Source organism: Eimeria necatrix, genomic scaffold (assembly GCF_000499385.1).
Source record: "Eimeria necatrix Houghton genomic scaffold, Enh_scaff31, whole genome shotgun sequence".
Taxonomy (NCBI): Eukaryota; Apicomplexa; class Conoidasida; order Eucoccidiorida; family Eimeriidae; genus Eimeria; species Eimeria necatrix.
The window spans coordinates 140,001-155,000 of record NW_013655303.1 but is presented as its reverse complement, the minus strand read 5'-3'; the positions used below and the strand labels follow the sequence as shown (position 1 = coordinate 155,000).

At 51.1% G+C, this 15,000-nt stretch overlaps 5 protein-coding genes across 5 annotated transcripts in view; 4 read left to right on the top strand and 1 right to left on the bottom strand.

Moving 5' to 3' along the window:
- The window catches only part of ENH_00043100 (hypothetical protein, conserved), a gene marked incomplete at both ends in the record, with an annotated part of 1,773 nt that extends 882 nt beyond the window's left edge, over nt 1–891 (bottom strand). The window contains one exon of the mRNA XM_013585307.1: nt 1–891. This exon is cut by the window's left edge and continues 20 nt beyond it. Coding sequence (XP_013440761.1) covers nt 1–891 — 891 coding nt within the window.
- Nucleotides 892–1,524: 633 nt separating this feature from the next.
- On the top strand, nt 1,525–4,464 carry ENH_00043090 (multisynthetase complex auxiliary component p43, putative; the record flags this gene model as incomplete). Its single annotated transcript, XM_013585306.1, has 7 exons — nt 1,525–1,653; nt 1,780–1,902; nt 2,138–2,305; nt 2,537–2,612; nt 2,815–2,864; nt 3,042–3,406; nt 3,954–4,464. The coding sequence occupies 7 exons, from the start codon at nt 1,525–1,527 to the stop codon at nt 4,462–4,464; spliced, it is 1,422 nt and encodes a 473-aa protein (XP_013440760.1).
- Nucleotides 4,465–6,067: 1,603 nt separating this feature from the next.
- Nucleotides 6,068–6,934, top strand: ENH_00043080 (hypothetical protein, conserved; the record flags this gene model as incomplete). The annotated part of the gene is made up of 1 exon (XM_013585305.1): nt 6,068–6,934. One exon carries the CDS (start codon nt 6,068–6,070, stop codon nt 6,932–6,934), a length of 867 nt encoding a protein of 288 aa, XP_013440759.1.
- Nucleotides 6,935–8,560: 1,626 nt separating this feature from the next.
- On the top strand, nt 8,561–9,479 carry ENH_00043070 (OPA3 domain-containing protein, putative; the record flags this gene model as incomplete). Its single annotated transcript, XM_013585304.1, has 2 exons — nt 8,561–8,834; nt 9,199–9,479. The coding sequence occupies 2 exons, from the start codon at nt 8,561–8,563 to the stop codon at nt 9,477–9,479; spliced, it is 555 nt and encodes a 184-aa protein (XP_013440758.1).
- Nucleotides 9,480–13,402: 3,923 nt separating this feature from the next.
- Nucleotides 13,403–14,820, top strand: ENH_00043060 (hypothetical protein, conserved; the record flags this gene model as incomplete). Its single annotated transcript, XM_013585303.1, has 3 exons — nt 13,403–13,829; nt 14,086–14,199; nt 14,489–14,820. The coding sequence occupies 3 exons, from the start codon at nt 13,403–13,405 to the stop codon at nt 14,818–14,820; spliced, it is 873 nt and encodes a 290-aa protein (XP_013440757.1).
- Between the last annotated feature and the right edge of the window lie 180 nt (nt 14,821–15,000).

Below are 15,000 nucleotides of genomic sequence, written 5' to 3'. Positions count from 1 at the left end.
GGGGCTGTACCAGCGCGCCTCATCAACAGCCGTGGAAAGCTCTAAGCTGCTCACGATGAAAGAAGTTGCTGCTGCTGCTGCTGCATCCTCCTCTGCTGCTGCTGCTGCTGCTGCTGCTGCCTGCTGGGGCTCTTCTTTTGTTGCAGCAGCTGCTGCAGGGGCTGCTGCTGCTGCGGCAGCGGCTGTATCCGCTGCTGCAGCCCCTGCTGCTGCTCCGGGTGCTGCATTCGCTGCTGCGGGCGCTGCTTCTGCCGCTCCTGCTGCTGCTGCTGCTGCTGCTGCTGGTGCTGCAGCAGCAGCAGCAGCAGCAGGATCTGCTTCTAAATCTTCTGTCACATCCGCCACCAGCGGCTGCAGCAGGGACTCATCTGGCTCTTCAATTTCGTAGCCCAGCACTTCCTCGCTGTCGTCCTCCTCTGCTGCTGCTGCTGCTGCTGCTGCTGCTGCTGCTGCTGCTGCTGCTTCGGGCGTGGGGGGCTCGCTGTCTTGCTGCTGCGCAGCACGAGCTGCCTCTTGGGGATCGTCGAAGAAGTCTGGAGGAAGTCCTTCAATTCCATTAAATTCATTTTTTTCTTTTTTTTCTTTTTTTTCTTTTTTTTCTTTTATTTCATTTATTTCATTTTTTTCTTTTTCTTTTTCTTCCGAAAGTTCTTCTTCCTCATCGCTGTATCCCTGCAGCACCTGAGACGGCGCTTCTGGCTGCTTGGGAGCAGCAGCAGCAGCAGCAGCAGCTGCTGCTGCTGCTGCTGCTGCTGCTGCTTCGGCTTCTGCTGCTGCTGCTGCCTCTGCTGCTGCTTTTGCTGCTGCTGCTGCCTTCGCCCGCTCTGCTGCTTCCCGCTGCTGCTGCCGCCGCAGCTTCTCCTGGCGCATCAGCTCCCTGACGGAGGGCATTGTGGGGTGTCTGGGGTGTACGTACACCTGAAGAGCCGCAGCAGCAGACTGCAGCGCAGCAGCAAGTCGGGCCAAACGGGCATCGCCTGGAGGGGAATTAAATGAGAAGCAGCAGCAAATTAATTTTAAATTGCTGCTGCAGTTGGCTGCGGAAATATTTGAAAAGAAACTGCTGCTGCAGCGCCCCGGGGCTGGCCTGCATGCATGCGCTGCTGCATGCAGCAGCAGCAGCAGCAGCAGAGAACGGAAGCAAACAAGAAAATCAAAAGACCTTCTGGCCCTCCGGAAAACTGCGCGGCGGGATAGAGTGTACGTACACCCCAGGGGCTGTGGAAGACAGCAACACACGGCGTGAGGCTCCCGCAGCGCAGCTCTCTTCACTTTTGCATTTTGCAGACATTTCTGGCCTTCTTTCTTTTAATTTTTTGCAACATTTGCATTTATTTTGCAAAAAGAATTCAAATCTCGCGGAGTTTCCAGCTGAGGGCTCGCGGGGGGCTGCTTTTCCGCGGGTTTCCGGCGCGCTGCCGGGAGGCGTTCAGGTTGTTGTTCTGCGGGTGTCTGCGGAGTTTTTTTTTGAATTTGCAGGCGCGAATCGACAAAGAAGTCATTTAAATTTATATTTAAATTAAAATGGAACTCGTTTACGCTGTGGGAAGCGCAGAAGGGGCGGCCTGCGCCTTGGTGGCTTCTTACGCGTTTCCGCCAGGGTCGATGGTGATCAGCGCGCTGGGGACGCACGCGGCGAAAGCGGCCGGCCAGGTGCGCTGATCTTTTTATTTTTTTTGCAAATTGGAAATAATTCATCTTTTTAAATTTAAATTCAAATTTGTGGCGTTTTTCGCGCGTCGGAAAGCCGCGATCTGCCGCCTGCGCCCGGGTGTACAGACACCGCGCCTCTACACCCCCGACGGCGAACTCCAGGAACCCGTCACTATTATTCATTATCTTTGCGACAAATCGGATTCCCGCGAAGTTCTTCTTGGTCCTGAAAAGAACATTCAGGCTCAGGTTTGCAACTTTGCAAATTTTTGCAACTTTGCAAATTTTTGCAACTTTGCAAATTTTCCCCCAACTCCCGTCTTGCAATTCAATTCAAGTTTCTTCCCGTTTGCTGCAGCGCCGCCCTTCTCCATTTTTCTTAGTCGCGCTTTTGTTCGAGAGCTTCTCCAGAGGTCAACCCTGGCTTCCACTGCTGCTGCTGCTGCTGCTGCTGCTGCTGCTGCTGCTGCTGCTGCTGCTGCAGGCGGAAGTGGACCAGTGGTTCTCTTTCTGCGCCTCGCGCTGCTTCCAGATTGCCAGCAGCAGCGACTTCAACGAATTCAACGCTGCGCTGCAGCTGCGGACTTTTCTTTGCGGAAATAATTTGACTTTGGCGGACTTAGTGGCCATGGCTTCTTTGTACAATGCCATGGTGAGTATATTTGCTGCTACTGCAGCAGCAGCAGCAGCAGCTGCTGCTGCTGCTGCTGCTGCTGCTGCGGAAGCGCAGTCTGCGTTCGCGCCGCAGCAGGAGCGTTTGCTGCTGCAGCGGGAGCGTCAGCAGCAGCGGCGCTGCAGCAGCAGCGGGAGGCGCAGCCCCAGCTCCGCTTCCCAGACGCCCGTTGCTGCTGCTGCTGCTGCTGCTGCTGCTGCTGCTGTGCAGAGAAGAGCCTCTTTAAAGGAACTTCAAGTTTTAAAAAATGTCACAAGATGGTTCAACCACATGCAGAACCTGCCAGGTGGGTTTGGCTTGCGGTGTACGTACACCTCAGCCCCTGGCCCGCGGGCCCAGAGCTGCAGCAATTCCTTTCTCTTTGCTGCTGCAGCTGCTGCCTTTTATTTTGCTGCAGCAGCAGCTGCAGCAGCAGCAACTGCAGCAGCTGCAGCAGCAGCAGCAGCAGCAGCAGCTGTGGAATTGTTTTTGCCTGTAATTGTTTTTAGGAATTAAAGAGCAGCGGGTGCAGGACTTCAGCAGAATAGAGCTGCCCATAGTGAGTTTAATTTATTTTTATTTTTATTTAATTAAAATTAATTTAATTAAATAAATCTTAATTTAATTTCAATTAAATTAAGCTTTTAAAGTTTAGTTGAAACGCTGCTACTGCAGCAGCAGCAGCAGCAGCAAAGATACCATTTGCTGCTGCCTTTTGTTTTTCTTTTTGCTGCAGTCTTCGCCAGACGAGCTGCTGCAGGCGGCGAAGGCATTGGGGCCTTCGGGGAAGCAGCAGCAGCAAGGCAAGCAGCAGCAGCAGCAGCAGAAGCAGCAGCAGCAGAAGCAGCAGCAGCAGCAGCAGCAAGGCGGCGGCAAGGCAGGGACTGAGAAGCGAGGAGACGCAGCGAGCCCGCAGTCCGCTGCGGAAGGCAAGAAGAAGAAAGGAGCAGCAGCAGCAGCAGCAACAGCAGCAGCAGCAGCAGCAACACCAGCAGCAGCAGCAGCAGCAGCAGCAGCAGAAAGGCCTGTGGACGACCCCATGCGTTTGGACATGCGGGTGGGTTTGGTGCGGAAGGTGTGGAGACACCCGGAGGCGGACAAGTGAGTTGTTGAATTTCGGAAAAGTAATTTCATTTTTTTCGCAATTGTGAATAAAAATGCAATTTTTTGCAATTATTTTGTTTTAAATGCATTATAAATGGCAAATTGAGTTATTTTATTCCGAAAGAATTCAAAAAGTCGAAAATTATTCCCCGAAATGCTCCCAGCAGCCGCTTTTGCAAAAAACAGTTCCGATCTTCTCGATTTTGCGTCTTTTTCGGAATTTTCAAAACCCCCGGAGGTTCTTTTTAGTTTTCTTTGTTTGTTTTTGCATTTCTGACGTTTTAAAATCCAAAAAAAGAAAAAATTAAAATTAAAAATCCAAAAAAGAAAAAAATTCAAAACGCGTTCGCCGCGAGCGCGGACGACTGGGGTGTCTCAGTGTCGGCAGCAGCAGCAGCAGCCGCCGCGAGCTGCTGCTGCTGCTGCGATATCGGCCGATCTTCGTTCATTTAATTTCTTTTTTCGTTTTTGTTTTATTTAAATGATTTAACTTTGCATTTAGAATTCATTTGGCTTTTATTTTTTCGAATTTCGCGCTCTGCAGGCTCTACTGCGAGGAGATCGACTTCGGCCCGCTGGGCGTGCGGCAGATCGCCTCGGGGCTGGTGCAGCACCTGCAGCAGCAGCAGTTCGAGCAGCAAAAAGTAATTGTGCTTTTTAATTTAAAACAAAAAGCCCTTCGAGGTTTTAACTCTCACGGAATGGTCTTGTGCGCAAACTCCGCAGACAAGACCGCCGTCCAGCTCCTCCAGCCCCCCCCGGACACCCCTGTGAGTCCTGCTGCTGCTGCGCTGCTGCTGCTGCTGCTGCTGCTGCTGCTGCTGCTGTTGCTGCTGTGCTGTTGCTGCTGTGCTGCTGCTGTTGCTGCTGTGTTGCTGCTGTTGCTGCTGTGCTGCTGCTGTTGCTGCTGTGCTGCTGCTGCTGCTGTGCTCCTGCTGAGGATGATGGTGGTGATGATGGCGATGCTGCTTTTGCTGCTGCTGCTGCTGATAACGTTGCTGCTGCTGCTGCTGCTGCTGCTGCATTTGCAGCTGTTGAGTGCTTCTCCTGTTTGAGGCTGAATTCCAAATAAATGAAAATGGGGAAATCTGTTTTTTAATTAATTTAAATTTGCTGCTCCTTTTGTGGCATTTGTTTTTAATTGTTAAAACCAAAAACAGGAATTTGATGAATGCTTTATTCAATATCGAATCAAATCTGAACTTCCAATTTAATTTGCTGCTGCTGCTGCTGCTGCTGCTGCTGCTGCTGCTGCTGCTGCTGCTGCTGCTGCAGCTGGGAGAGCGCGTTTATATTGAGGGCCTTTCTGGGGAGCCAGATGAAGTGCTGAGCAGCAAAAAGGGAAAAGACACTTTTGCTGCTGTGGCTCCAGTAAGTTCTTTTCTTTCAAAACAATTGAACTTGCTGCTGCTGCTGCTGCTGCTGCTGCTGCTGCTGCTTCAGCAGCAGCAGCAGCAGCAGCAACAAGAGCTGGGGCATTGGAGTCCAATTTAATTAATTTAATTTCATTTGGATGTCTTTTGCTTTTTTGCTGCTGCAGTTCCTCAACACAAAAGATGACTGCATTGCCTACTACAAGGTGCAGCAGCAAAGAGTGCAGCAGCAGCAGCAGGAGCTGCGGAAACAATGAGCTGCTGCTGCTTGCTGCTGCTTGCTGCTGCTTGCTGCTGCTGCTGTCTGCTGCTGCTGCTGCTGCTGTCTGCTGCTGCTGCTGTCTGCTGCTGCTGCTGCTGCTGCTGCTAAGTGCCGTTTATTTGTTTGTTTTTGGCTTCAGGATTTGCCTCTTCTCACCCCGCAAGGCCCAGTGCGCTGCAGCAGCATCAAAGGCGGTTTGATTTCTTGAACTTCAGTTTTGCAAGTTGGAATTTAATTTGCTGCTGCTGCTGCTGCTGCTGCTGCGGCGAAAAAGAAAACCTTTTTGACAATTAATTTCTTTTCTTTTATTTAAATTGAAAAGAAAACAATTTAAATTCGAAAAAGAAAAAACTCTTTTCCAGATCCGCTGCTTCCCGCGGTGTTCACGGAGCAGCAGTGCAGCACTGGAAGCAGCAGCAGCAGCAGCAGCAGCAGCTGCTGCTGCTGCTCTTTCACTTTGGAGTTGAAACATTTCAGTTTAAATTATTTATTTTAGTTTATATTTGGAAAAAGAGTTTATTAATTCTGAGTTTCCACTTCAGATCGTAGGCGGGAGTTTCTGCAGGCGGCGGTTTGGAGTGTACGTACACCTCAGGAGTGCGCGCCGCGCACTTCAGATTTCCACTTCGCCACAATTAACATTTTGGGTTCAAAAAAAGCAGAAAAGATTTTCTTTTTGGTTTTTATGATAACTTTTATCATTTTAAGTTCCACTTCGCGCTATTTCCTCTTTATCTTCGCCTTTTCAGCTGCCGACCTCCCAACTTGAACAGTGAGTCTTTGGCCTGCTGCTGCTCTGCAGCACTGCTGCTGCTGCGCAGCAGCATTGCTGCTGCTGCTGCTGCGCAGCGTTGCTGCTGCTGCTGCTGCGCAGCATTGCTGCTGCTGCTGCTGCTGCTGTGCAGCAATTGGTGGATTCCGCTCTGTAGTGTCAGCAGCAAGTGCGGAGCTTGAGAAGCTGTTGGAGCTCGCGAGAAGCTGCATTCCAAGAAGCTGGACAGCAGCAAAGGCGGAGCCGACAGAATGGTATTTTTGATTAAAATGAAATTAAAAGAAGTGTTTGGAGTTCAGTTCAGGTGTATCGACATCGTGGAGGCCCTCGCCAGCCAGCTGCAGCAAACGGAAACTCCGGAAGTTCTCACTTTTAAAAAAGTCAAAAAACAAAAAAAAGAAAACAAAAACGGCGCCCCCAAACGCCCCTACAACAAAAGACGCAAGTGCGAAACGCAGGAAGGCAGCAGCAGCAGCAGCAGCAGCAGCAAAAGCAGCAGCAGCAAAGGCAGCAGCAGCAGAAGCAACAGCGGCAACAGCAACGGCAGCAGCAGCAGCAGCAGCGGGAGCAGCAGCGCCAACAACAGCAACACCAACAGCACCGACACCAACAGCAACAGCAGCGACGGCAGCAGCAGCAACAGCAGCAACAGCAACAGCAACAGCAACAGCAGCAACACCAACAGCAGCGATGGCGACAGCAGCAACAGCAACAGCAGCGGCAGTAACAGCAATAGCAGTGACGGCAGCAGCAACAGCAACAGCAGCAACACCAACAGCAGCGATGGCGACAGCAGCAACAGCAACAGCAGTAACAGCAATAGCAGCGACGGCAGCAGCAACAGCAATAGCAGCAACAGCAGCAGCAGCAACAGCAGCAATAGCAGCAGCAGCAACAGCAGCAGCACCAACAGCTGCAGCAGCAATGGCAACAGCAGCGACGGCAGCAGCAGCAACAGCAGCAGCGACGGCAGCAGCCGCAACAGCAGCAGCGTTGGCAGCAGCAGCAACAGCAGCAGCGTTGGCAGCAGCAGCAGCGACGGCAGCAGCAGCAGCAGCAGCAGCAGCAGCGGGGGAGAAAAAGAAGCAAAAGACCTTCTGGAAGTAGAAAAGGAATAATATTGCAAGAAGGACTTTTTATTTTTCAACTTAAAAGGACTTCAAGAATTGGCAGTCCTGCTGCTGCTTAGACTGGGTTTGCTGCTCTGCTGCTGCAGCAGCAAACGGGAGTCTTCTGCAGCAGCAAACTGCTGCTGCTGAAGCCTCGGGAGGCCTTGTGGATTTGCTGCTGAGGCCATTCAAGTTTAAATCATTATTTGCTGCAGAGCCACTCCATTCGGAGGCCTGCTGCTGCTGCTGCTGCTGCTGCTGCTGCAGCGCAAGCAGCAGCAGCAGCGGCTGCTGCTGCTGCAGTAGTCTGTGCTGCGCTGCTGACTCGAAGGTGCTGCTGTGCAGCAGCAGCAGCAAAAAGAAACGAGGCAGCTGGCGAATAGTCGAAGTTGAGTAAAGAGTGTTTTTTGAAAAGTCTCTAAACCCTAAACCCTAAACCCTAAAAGGTAGTTTCAGTTGAGAAGAAGAGGGTTTGTCTCTGCTGCTGAAGCAGCAGCAGCAGCAGTAGCAGCAGCAGCAGCAGCAGCAGCAGCAGCAGGCCGCCTGTGAAGAACAGTCCGATACGGCAAGTGTACAGACACTTGGATATTTTCGACTACATGCATGGCGTCAGAAAATAAAAAGTAAAAATTTAAAAAGATTTAAAACTTTATTTATTTCATTTTTTATTTTATTTTTCTTTGAAGATGCGGAGTTGGACTTTTCGCATTTTGCTGATCTTCTGTCTTCTGTGTCTCGCAGTGAGTCAAAATGCATCTATTTTGAAATAAAAGTAAATAAAAGTGGACAATAAAAGTAAATAAAAGGAAATAAAAGTCTTTTGAACAACTTTTGTTTGTTTTAAATCAAATGGCTTTCTTTCAGAGCGGATTCGGCGGTGGCCGTTTTGTTGAAGTTGAGCAGACAGCGTGGAGGTGTACGTACACCTGGGAGCGAGCGCGGCGGTCGAGCTGGAAACGGAGTTTGAAAGGTCATTTGAATTATTTTTTGATTTCTTTGAAGTTAAATTTGAATATTATTTGAATAAATGGAAATTAAAAGGCAATTGGCGTTTAAAAAGGCGCAAAGGCGCGGCGAGTCGCTGAATCGGCGAGTTGAACGGATTCCAGGTGGGACCAGCTGCATGCAGACAGCGGGGCGATCTGGAGTTTCCGCGGGTTAAAACAGCGAGAAAAAGAATTAAAAGAATAAATTAATTCGTTTTTGAAATTAATAAATCCCTTTGGAGACTTTTAATTCGATTTAAATGCGGCTTTGACTGCTGGCGGCGCATGCAAGCGAGCCGCGGACCGCCAGCTCGCGGTGTACAGACAGCCGGCGGCGGGCCTGCAGCCGCTCGCGGCGCGGCAAAAACTTCTTTTCAAAAAAGTCTTTTCGCATTTAATCCAACTCTTCGCCCCGCCTCCCGCTGCAGCGCGCTGCTGCTGCTGCTGCTGCTGCTGCGTCGGCGGCGGCTTTGCTGCTGCTGCTTCGCTGCTGCTGCTGCTGCTGCTGCTGGCTGATCTTCCCGCAGCGGCCTTGGAGTTTCTTCGCTGCGAACAAGAGCCTCCAGCCGGGGCCTGCGTGCGGCTGGCAGCCAGGGTGTGCGCAAACCCCGAAAAAGGGTTTGGAGAAACCCCAAAAAAGGGTTTGAGAATGCCGTTTCCGGCCGCGAAGCTCTTCAGCGTGCTGCTGCGGCAGCTAGCCAAGCCCCTGGCCGGCTCGCTGCAGCGGGCAGCAGCAGAAAGCCCCGCCTTCAAAGCTGCATGCGTTGGACTGGCGAATTGCTGCAGAGTTTTGGAGCAGCAAATCACAAACAGTTTTTACGACAGAGACCTTTCTGGGGGCTTTTGGCCGCGGCTCACGGAGGCCAAGGCCGTGCGGCTGGGGGCCACCATCATCGGCGAGGCTTTCGTCTTCGCCGTCGCAGGTCCGACTCGCCAAATTGGAGCCTTTTTGACGCTTTTGGGGCTTTTTAAGGTCCTTTTTCTGTTTTATTTTCCTTTGTTTCTTTTTTAATTTCGAAAAACGGGTTTTTTAAGGGTTTTTTCCATGAAAAACGGCTTTTTTAGAGGGCTTTCTCGAGGTGTACGTACACCCGAGGCGGGTGTACGTACACCTCGGACACTCGCGACCGCGAGTGCACGTGCGGTGTACGTACACCCGAGAGCGCGTTTTTTTCGCTTTTTTTTGTTTTGTTTTTTATTTTGTTTTTTATTTTATTTTATTTTTCTTTTTTGTGCTTTTAAAATGCTTTTTAACTCCAAACTTCGCCAAATTTCCTTTTTTCGCAGCCACCGCCCTCGTCATGGAGTACCGCCGCAGCGCCCTCAAAGAAGCCGCGAAGGAACACCAACTCCAAACCCGCCTCATGACTTTGGAGGTAAACAACAAACAGCAGCAGCAGCAGCAGCAGCAGCAGCAGCAGCAGCAGCAGCAGCAGCAGCAGCAACAGCAGCAGCAGCAGCTTTTGCTGCTGCTGCTGCAGTTCGAGTTGGAAACACAAGAAACTGAAACAAAGCCAATTGCACTCAAATTAACTGAATTAAATCACACGAAACTAAATTCAAATTAAATTAAATTCATCAAACTAATTTAATTAATTAAATTAATTAAATTAATTAATTAAATTAATTAAATTAAATTAAATTAATTAAATTAATTAATTTAAATTAAATTAATTAAAAGTCTTTTGCTGCAGGCCCAAGTGCTGCAGCTGCAGCAAGAAAACGACCGAATGCTGAAGAGCATTTTCCCCGACGACAAATACGTGCGAACTGCAATAGACATTAATCACCAAGAGGAAGGTAAATAATAAATAAATAAAAAATAAATAAATAAATAAATAAATAAATAAATAAATAAATAAATAAATAATAAATAATAAATAAATAAATAATTAATTAATTTAATTAATTTGCTGCTGCTTTTGAACTGCTGCGCAGGATGGCTTAGTTGGCTGTCCAAGCGCTTTTCTGCTGCTGCTGCTGCAGCAGAAACCAAGGAAGAAAATAAAGACTGAGTGTGCTGCTGCTGCTGCTGCTGCTGCTGCTGCAGCAGCAGCAGCAGAAAGCTGCTTCACTTGGCCTCTGCTGCTGAAGTAGCAGCAGAAACTAAGTAAGAAAGTAAACGCTAAGTGCGCTGCTGCTGCTGCTGCTGCAGCAGAAGACTGTGCTTCACTTGGCCTCTGCTGCTGCTGCTGCTGCTGCTGCTGCTGCTGCTGCTGCTGCTGCAGCAGCAGAGGCCAAGTGAGCAGCAGCAGCAGCAGGAAAAGAACACGAAATGCTTTTTGGAAGAGAACGCAGAGGCCTGCAGTGTACGTACACTGGAGACAGCGGAGTTCGCTCTTGTTTGTCTTTTTGCTCTTCAAAAAAGAAGCAAAAGCCCCCACGAGCTGCTGCAGCGAGGGTTTAGGGTTTAGGGTTTAGGGTTTAGCCGCGCAGGATCTGCGTGCAGCAAACCCCCGCGAAGAAGGCCTTTATAGGGCCCCGGCCTCTGCTGCAGCACCCCCACCCAAACCCTGAGGGTTTAGGGTTTAGGGTTTGGCCGTGCATGAGTTAGTGCAGACAACCCCCAAACAGGCCATAAAGGCTCGCGCCTGGCTGCTGAGGGTTTAGGGTTTAGGGTTTAGGGTTTGGCCGCGGAGCAGCCCCCTCAGGCCCGAGCCTCCGCTCCCTTCTCCTAGGGTTTAGGGTTTAGGGTTTAGCCGTGCATGAAGTAGGTGGAGAACACCCCAAAGGCGCGAGCCTCTGCTGCTGCTGCCTGTCCTAGGGTTTAGGGTTTAGGGTTTAGGGTTTAGCTATGTACAGAAAACCCCCGCGGAAAAGGCCAAACCAAAGGCAGCAGCACAACCCTTGAGGGTTTGGAGGTTGGCCTTGCACGAAGTAGGTGGAGAACACCCCAAAGACGCGAACCTCTGATTTAGGGTTTAGGGTTTAGGGTTTAGCCGTGCATAAGATATGTACAGAAAACCCCCGCGGAGAAGGCTAAGGAAAAGGCAGCAGCACAACCCTTGGGGGTTTGCAGGTTGGCCTTGCATGAGGCACATGCAGAAAACCCTCGCAGAGCTCTCCTAGGGTTTAGGGTTTAGGGTTTAGGGTTTAGCCGTGCATAAGATATGTACAGAAAACCCCTGCAGAGAAGGCTAAGGAAAAAGCAGCAGCACATCCTTTAGGAGTTTGCAGATTGGCCTTGCATGAAGTAGGTGGAGAACACCCCAAAGACGCGAACCTCTGATTTAGGGTTTAGGGTTTAGGGTTTAGCCATGCATGAGGTATGTACAGAAAACCCCTGCAGAGAAGGCTAAACCAAAGGCAGCAGCACATCCTTTGGGAGTTTGGAGATTGGCTTTTGCCCACAAATGGGAGCCGACGGAAAAGGGCGGAAGTTCGGAGGCTTTGGAGCCGGAGAGGAGTTTCCAGCCGGTGAGTTTGGGGGTGTAGAGGAGGGGTTTGCAGCCTGCAGGCAGCTCCAGAGGCGTTTTCGGAGCTTTAAAGCGCGAAATTAATGCCAAATTCGGATTTAAAACGAAAAATAAACCTCAAATTGTTCTTTAAAGCGCAAAATAACTCTTAAATGGCTCTTTTTGCTTTTTTTGGACCCGCGTTGTGCGCGCGCCGCGCGGAACTGGGGTGTACGTACACCGCGCGAACGCGGCGCAAAAGGAAAGCGCAGCTTTCCGGCGCCATTTCGGCGCCATTTCTTTCGTTTTTTCGCTTTTTCTGCAGCATTTGCGGAAATAAAGAACTTGGACTTTTATTTAAATTCAAAAAACCGAAAAAAAACGCAAAAAACTCACCGTTCGCCGCCTGGTTCTTCAAGTCGCACCACGGCTGCGTCTTGCACTTGCCGCAGCTGCACCACCAGTACACCTGAACGCATGCACTTCAACTCAACTAATTCCATTAATTAAATTAATTTAATTAATTCAATTAATTTAATTAATTCAATTAATTTAATTAATTCAATTAATTCAATTAATTCAATTAATTTAATTAATTCAATTAATTTATTTAATTCAATCAATTCAATTAATCTGCAATTCGAATTCAAGTCGGATCTGTCGCTGCTTCGCAGCTGCAGAGCTGCAGCAGCAGCGCACGCAGCCCGCAGCTGCTGCTGCAGGCCGTGCTGCTGCTGCTGCAGTCCGTGCTGCTGCTGCTGCAGTCCGTGCTGCTGCTGCTGCAGTCCGTGCTGCTGCTGCTGCAGCAGGCAGGAGGCAGGAGCTGCTGCAGCAGACATCATGCAAAACAGCAGCTGCTGCAGTGCGAGCACTTGCTGCAGCAGCAGGCAGCGCGCACAGCTGCTGCTGCTGCAGGCAGCACACACACTTGCTGCTGCAGCCTCCAGCTCGCCCAGCTGCTGCTGCTGCAGCAGACTTGCTGCAGCAGCAGCAGCAGCAGCAGCAAGAGTCTCACCTTGCCCTGCTCGCAGTAAACCCAGTAAGGGTTTAGGCTCGCGGGCTCCGGCATTTTGTCGTGGGGCCACCAGTCAGTCCAGACCATTTTGAAGAAATAAATAAATAAATAAATAAATAAATAAATAAATAAATAAATAAATAAATAAATAAATAAATAAAAATAAAAATAAAAGAAAAGAAAAGAAAAGAAAAAAGAAAAAGAAAAGAAGAAGAGAGGACGCGGGGGATGATCTGCAGGCTCTGTTGTCTTTTTTTGAATTCTTTTTCGAATTTCTTTTTTGTTTTCTTTTTTAATTCTTTTCTTTTATTCTTCTGGCCGTCGCAGCAGCAAAAGAGCAGCAGCAGCGCTGCTGCTGCTGCTGCTGCTGCTGCTGCGGCGCATGCAGGGGCTGCTGCAGCGGCTGCTGCTGCAGCTGCTGCAGCTGCTGCTGCGTCGCATGCAGCGTTTTTAAACATTTAATTAGCACTTGTGCAGCAAAAAGTAATAAATTAAAACTCAAAAAGAAATAAAATTCAAAATTGAAAATAAATAAAATTCAATTTCCACTTTTCGCCGCTGCGCAGCGAACGCGAGGTGTCTGTACACCTCAGAGCCCCTGCGAGCCTCTCCGCAATTATCTTTTCCTTTTTTCATTTCTTTCTTTTTATTCTTTTCGTTTTCCACTTTAATCCATTTTAACTCCAAATTGCAGAAAAACAACCGGCTTTTGGGGGTGTGCTGCTGCTGCTGCTGCTGCTGCTGCTGCTGCTGCTGCAGTCCCAGAGAAGCAGCAGCAGCAGCAAAGAAGTTAAATCGAAGTTAAACTTCCAAAAAATTCAAATTGAAGAATTTCCGAATATTCTTCAGTTGAGTAAAACCCACTGACACCGCTTCTACGGCTTCAACAGCAGCAGCAGCAGCAGCAGCAGCAGCTGCTGCTGCTGCTGCTGCTGCTGCCAGAAGCCTCTCTCTCTTTGCTGCTGCCAGGGGCCCCCTGGGGCCCCCCGGGTCTCTTTGTGCCCTTTTGTGTCTCCAGGGTTTTTGCTGCTTTCTCAGCCCGAGACTTCTGCTGCTGCTGCTGCTGCTGCTGCTGCCCGCGATGGAGCCGCTGGACTACCAGCAGCAGCAGCAGCAGCACGCGTTCCCTGCTGCTGCAGCAGCAGCAGCAGCAGCAGCACAAGCGAGCGAAGGCCCGCGAATAGCCGCAGCAGAAATGCAAAGCAGGTCTGGCCTGTTTGGGGCCCCCGGGGGCCCCCCGGGGGCCCCCGGGGGCCCCTTGGGCTTCGCGGGGCCCCCCGGAGGCGCCGCGGACAGCAGCAGCAGCAGCAGCAGCAGCAGCAGCAGCAGCAGCAGCTGGGAGGGCCGGGGCAGGCGGCCGGGGGCGCTGCAGGACATGCTGCGGGTGCAGGAGAAGCTGGAAGCAGATGTGCTGCTGCTGGAAAACAAAATCTACGAAATGGAAGGAAATTATTTGGCAGCAACAGCAGATGTTGGAAATATGATCCGCGGCTGGGAGGGCTACATAGGTGGGTTTGGGGTGTACGTACACCGCAGCGGCGTGGGGTGTACGTACACCGCAGCGGCGCGGGGTGTACGTACACCGCAGCGGGGCGGGGTGTACGTACACCGCGTTTTTCGGGTTTTTCGCGCGCAGGGGGGAAGCTGGGTGTCGGAGTGGATTTATTTGTTTATTTTTTGTTTATTTGGCTTTTATTTTCCCCTTTTTGGCTTTTTTTCGAAGAAATTCCGAATTTCCGCGCGCTTTCCACTTTTTGCATGCAGCCGCCGCCACCAAAGCCCGCCGCCCCGCAGCCAAGGCCGCCGCCTCCGCCGAACAAGAGCGTTTGTTTTCCCTCACCAGCTCCACCAGCAGGGCCTCCCGCGAACTCTCCTCAGGTGCTGCTGCTGCTGCTGCTGCTGCAGTGCTGCTGCTGCTGCTGCTGCTGCTGCTGCTGCTGCTGCTGTGGTGCTGGTGCTGCGGTGCTGGTGCTGCGGGTGTGGTGCAGTGCTGCTGGTGCTGTTGTTGCTGCAGCTGTTGTTGCGGCAGGGCTGCTGGTGCTGTTGTTGCTGCTGCAGTGCTGCTGCTGCTGCTGTTGCTGTTGCTGCTGCTGCAGTGCTGCTGCTGCTGCGGCTGCTGGTGCAGTGCGCGTCTGCTGCTGCTGCTGCTTTGTGTTGGGGCGCGCAGCAGCAGCAGCAGCAGCAGAAGACCCGGAGAGGCCGCTGCTGGGGGCCGCGAGCAGCAGCAGCAGCAGCAGCAGCAGCAGCAGCACGAACTGGAGCAACGGCGCTGCTTCTCAAGTCTCCAACAGCCGCAACTCTGCATGCAGCAGCACAAATGTGAAAGGAGCAAAAAGACTTCCTTCTCGTCTCGGAGCTGCTGCCAGTTCTTCCAAAGCTGCTGCCAGCAGCAGAAGCTCCTCAGCAGCAGCAGCAGCAGCAGCAGCAGCAGCAGCAGCAGCGCCTGCCGCCCTCGCTGCAGACCCTGCAGCAGGCAGCGCCTGCCACGGCCGCATGTGACCGCTCTCGCGGCAACGCGCGGCTGCTGCAGCAGCAGCTGCTGCAGCAGCTGCAGCAGCTGCTGCAGCAGCAGCAGCAACAGCAACAGCAGCAGCAACAGCTGCAGCAACAGCTGCAGCAGCAGCAGAAGCTGCTGCTGCTGCAGCGGTTCAGGGCTTTTTTGTTTAGGTGCTCAACTCA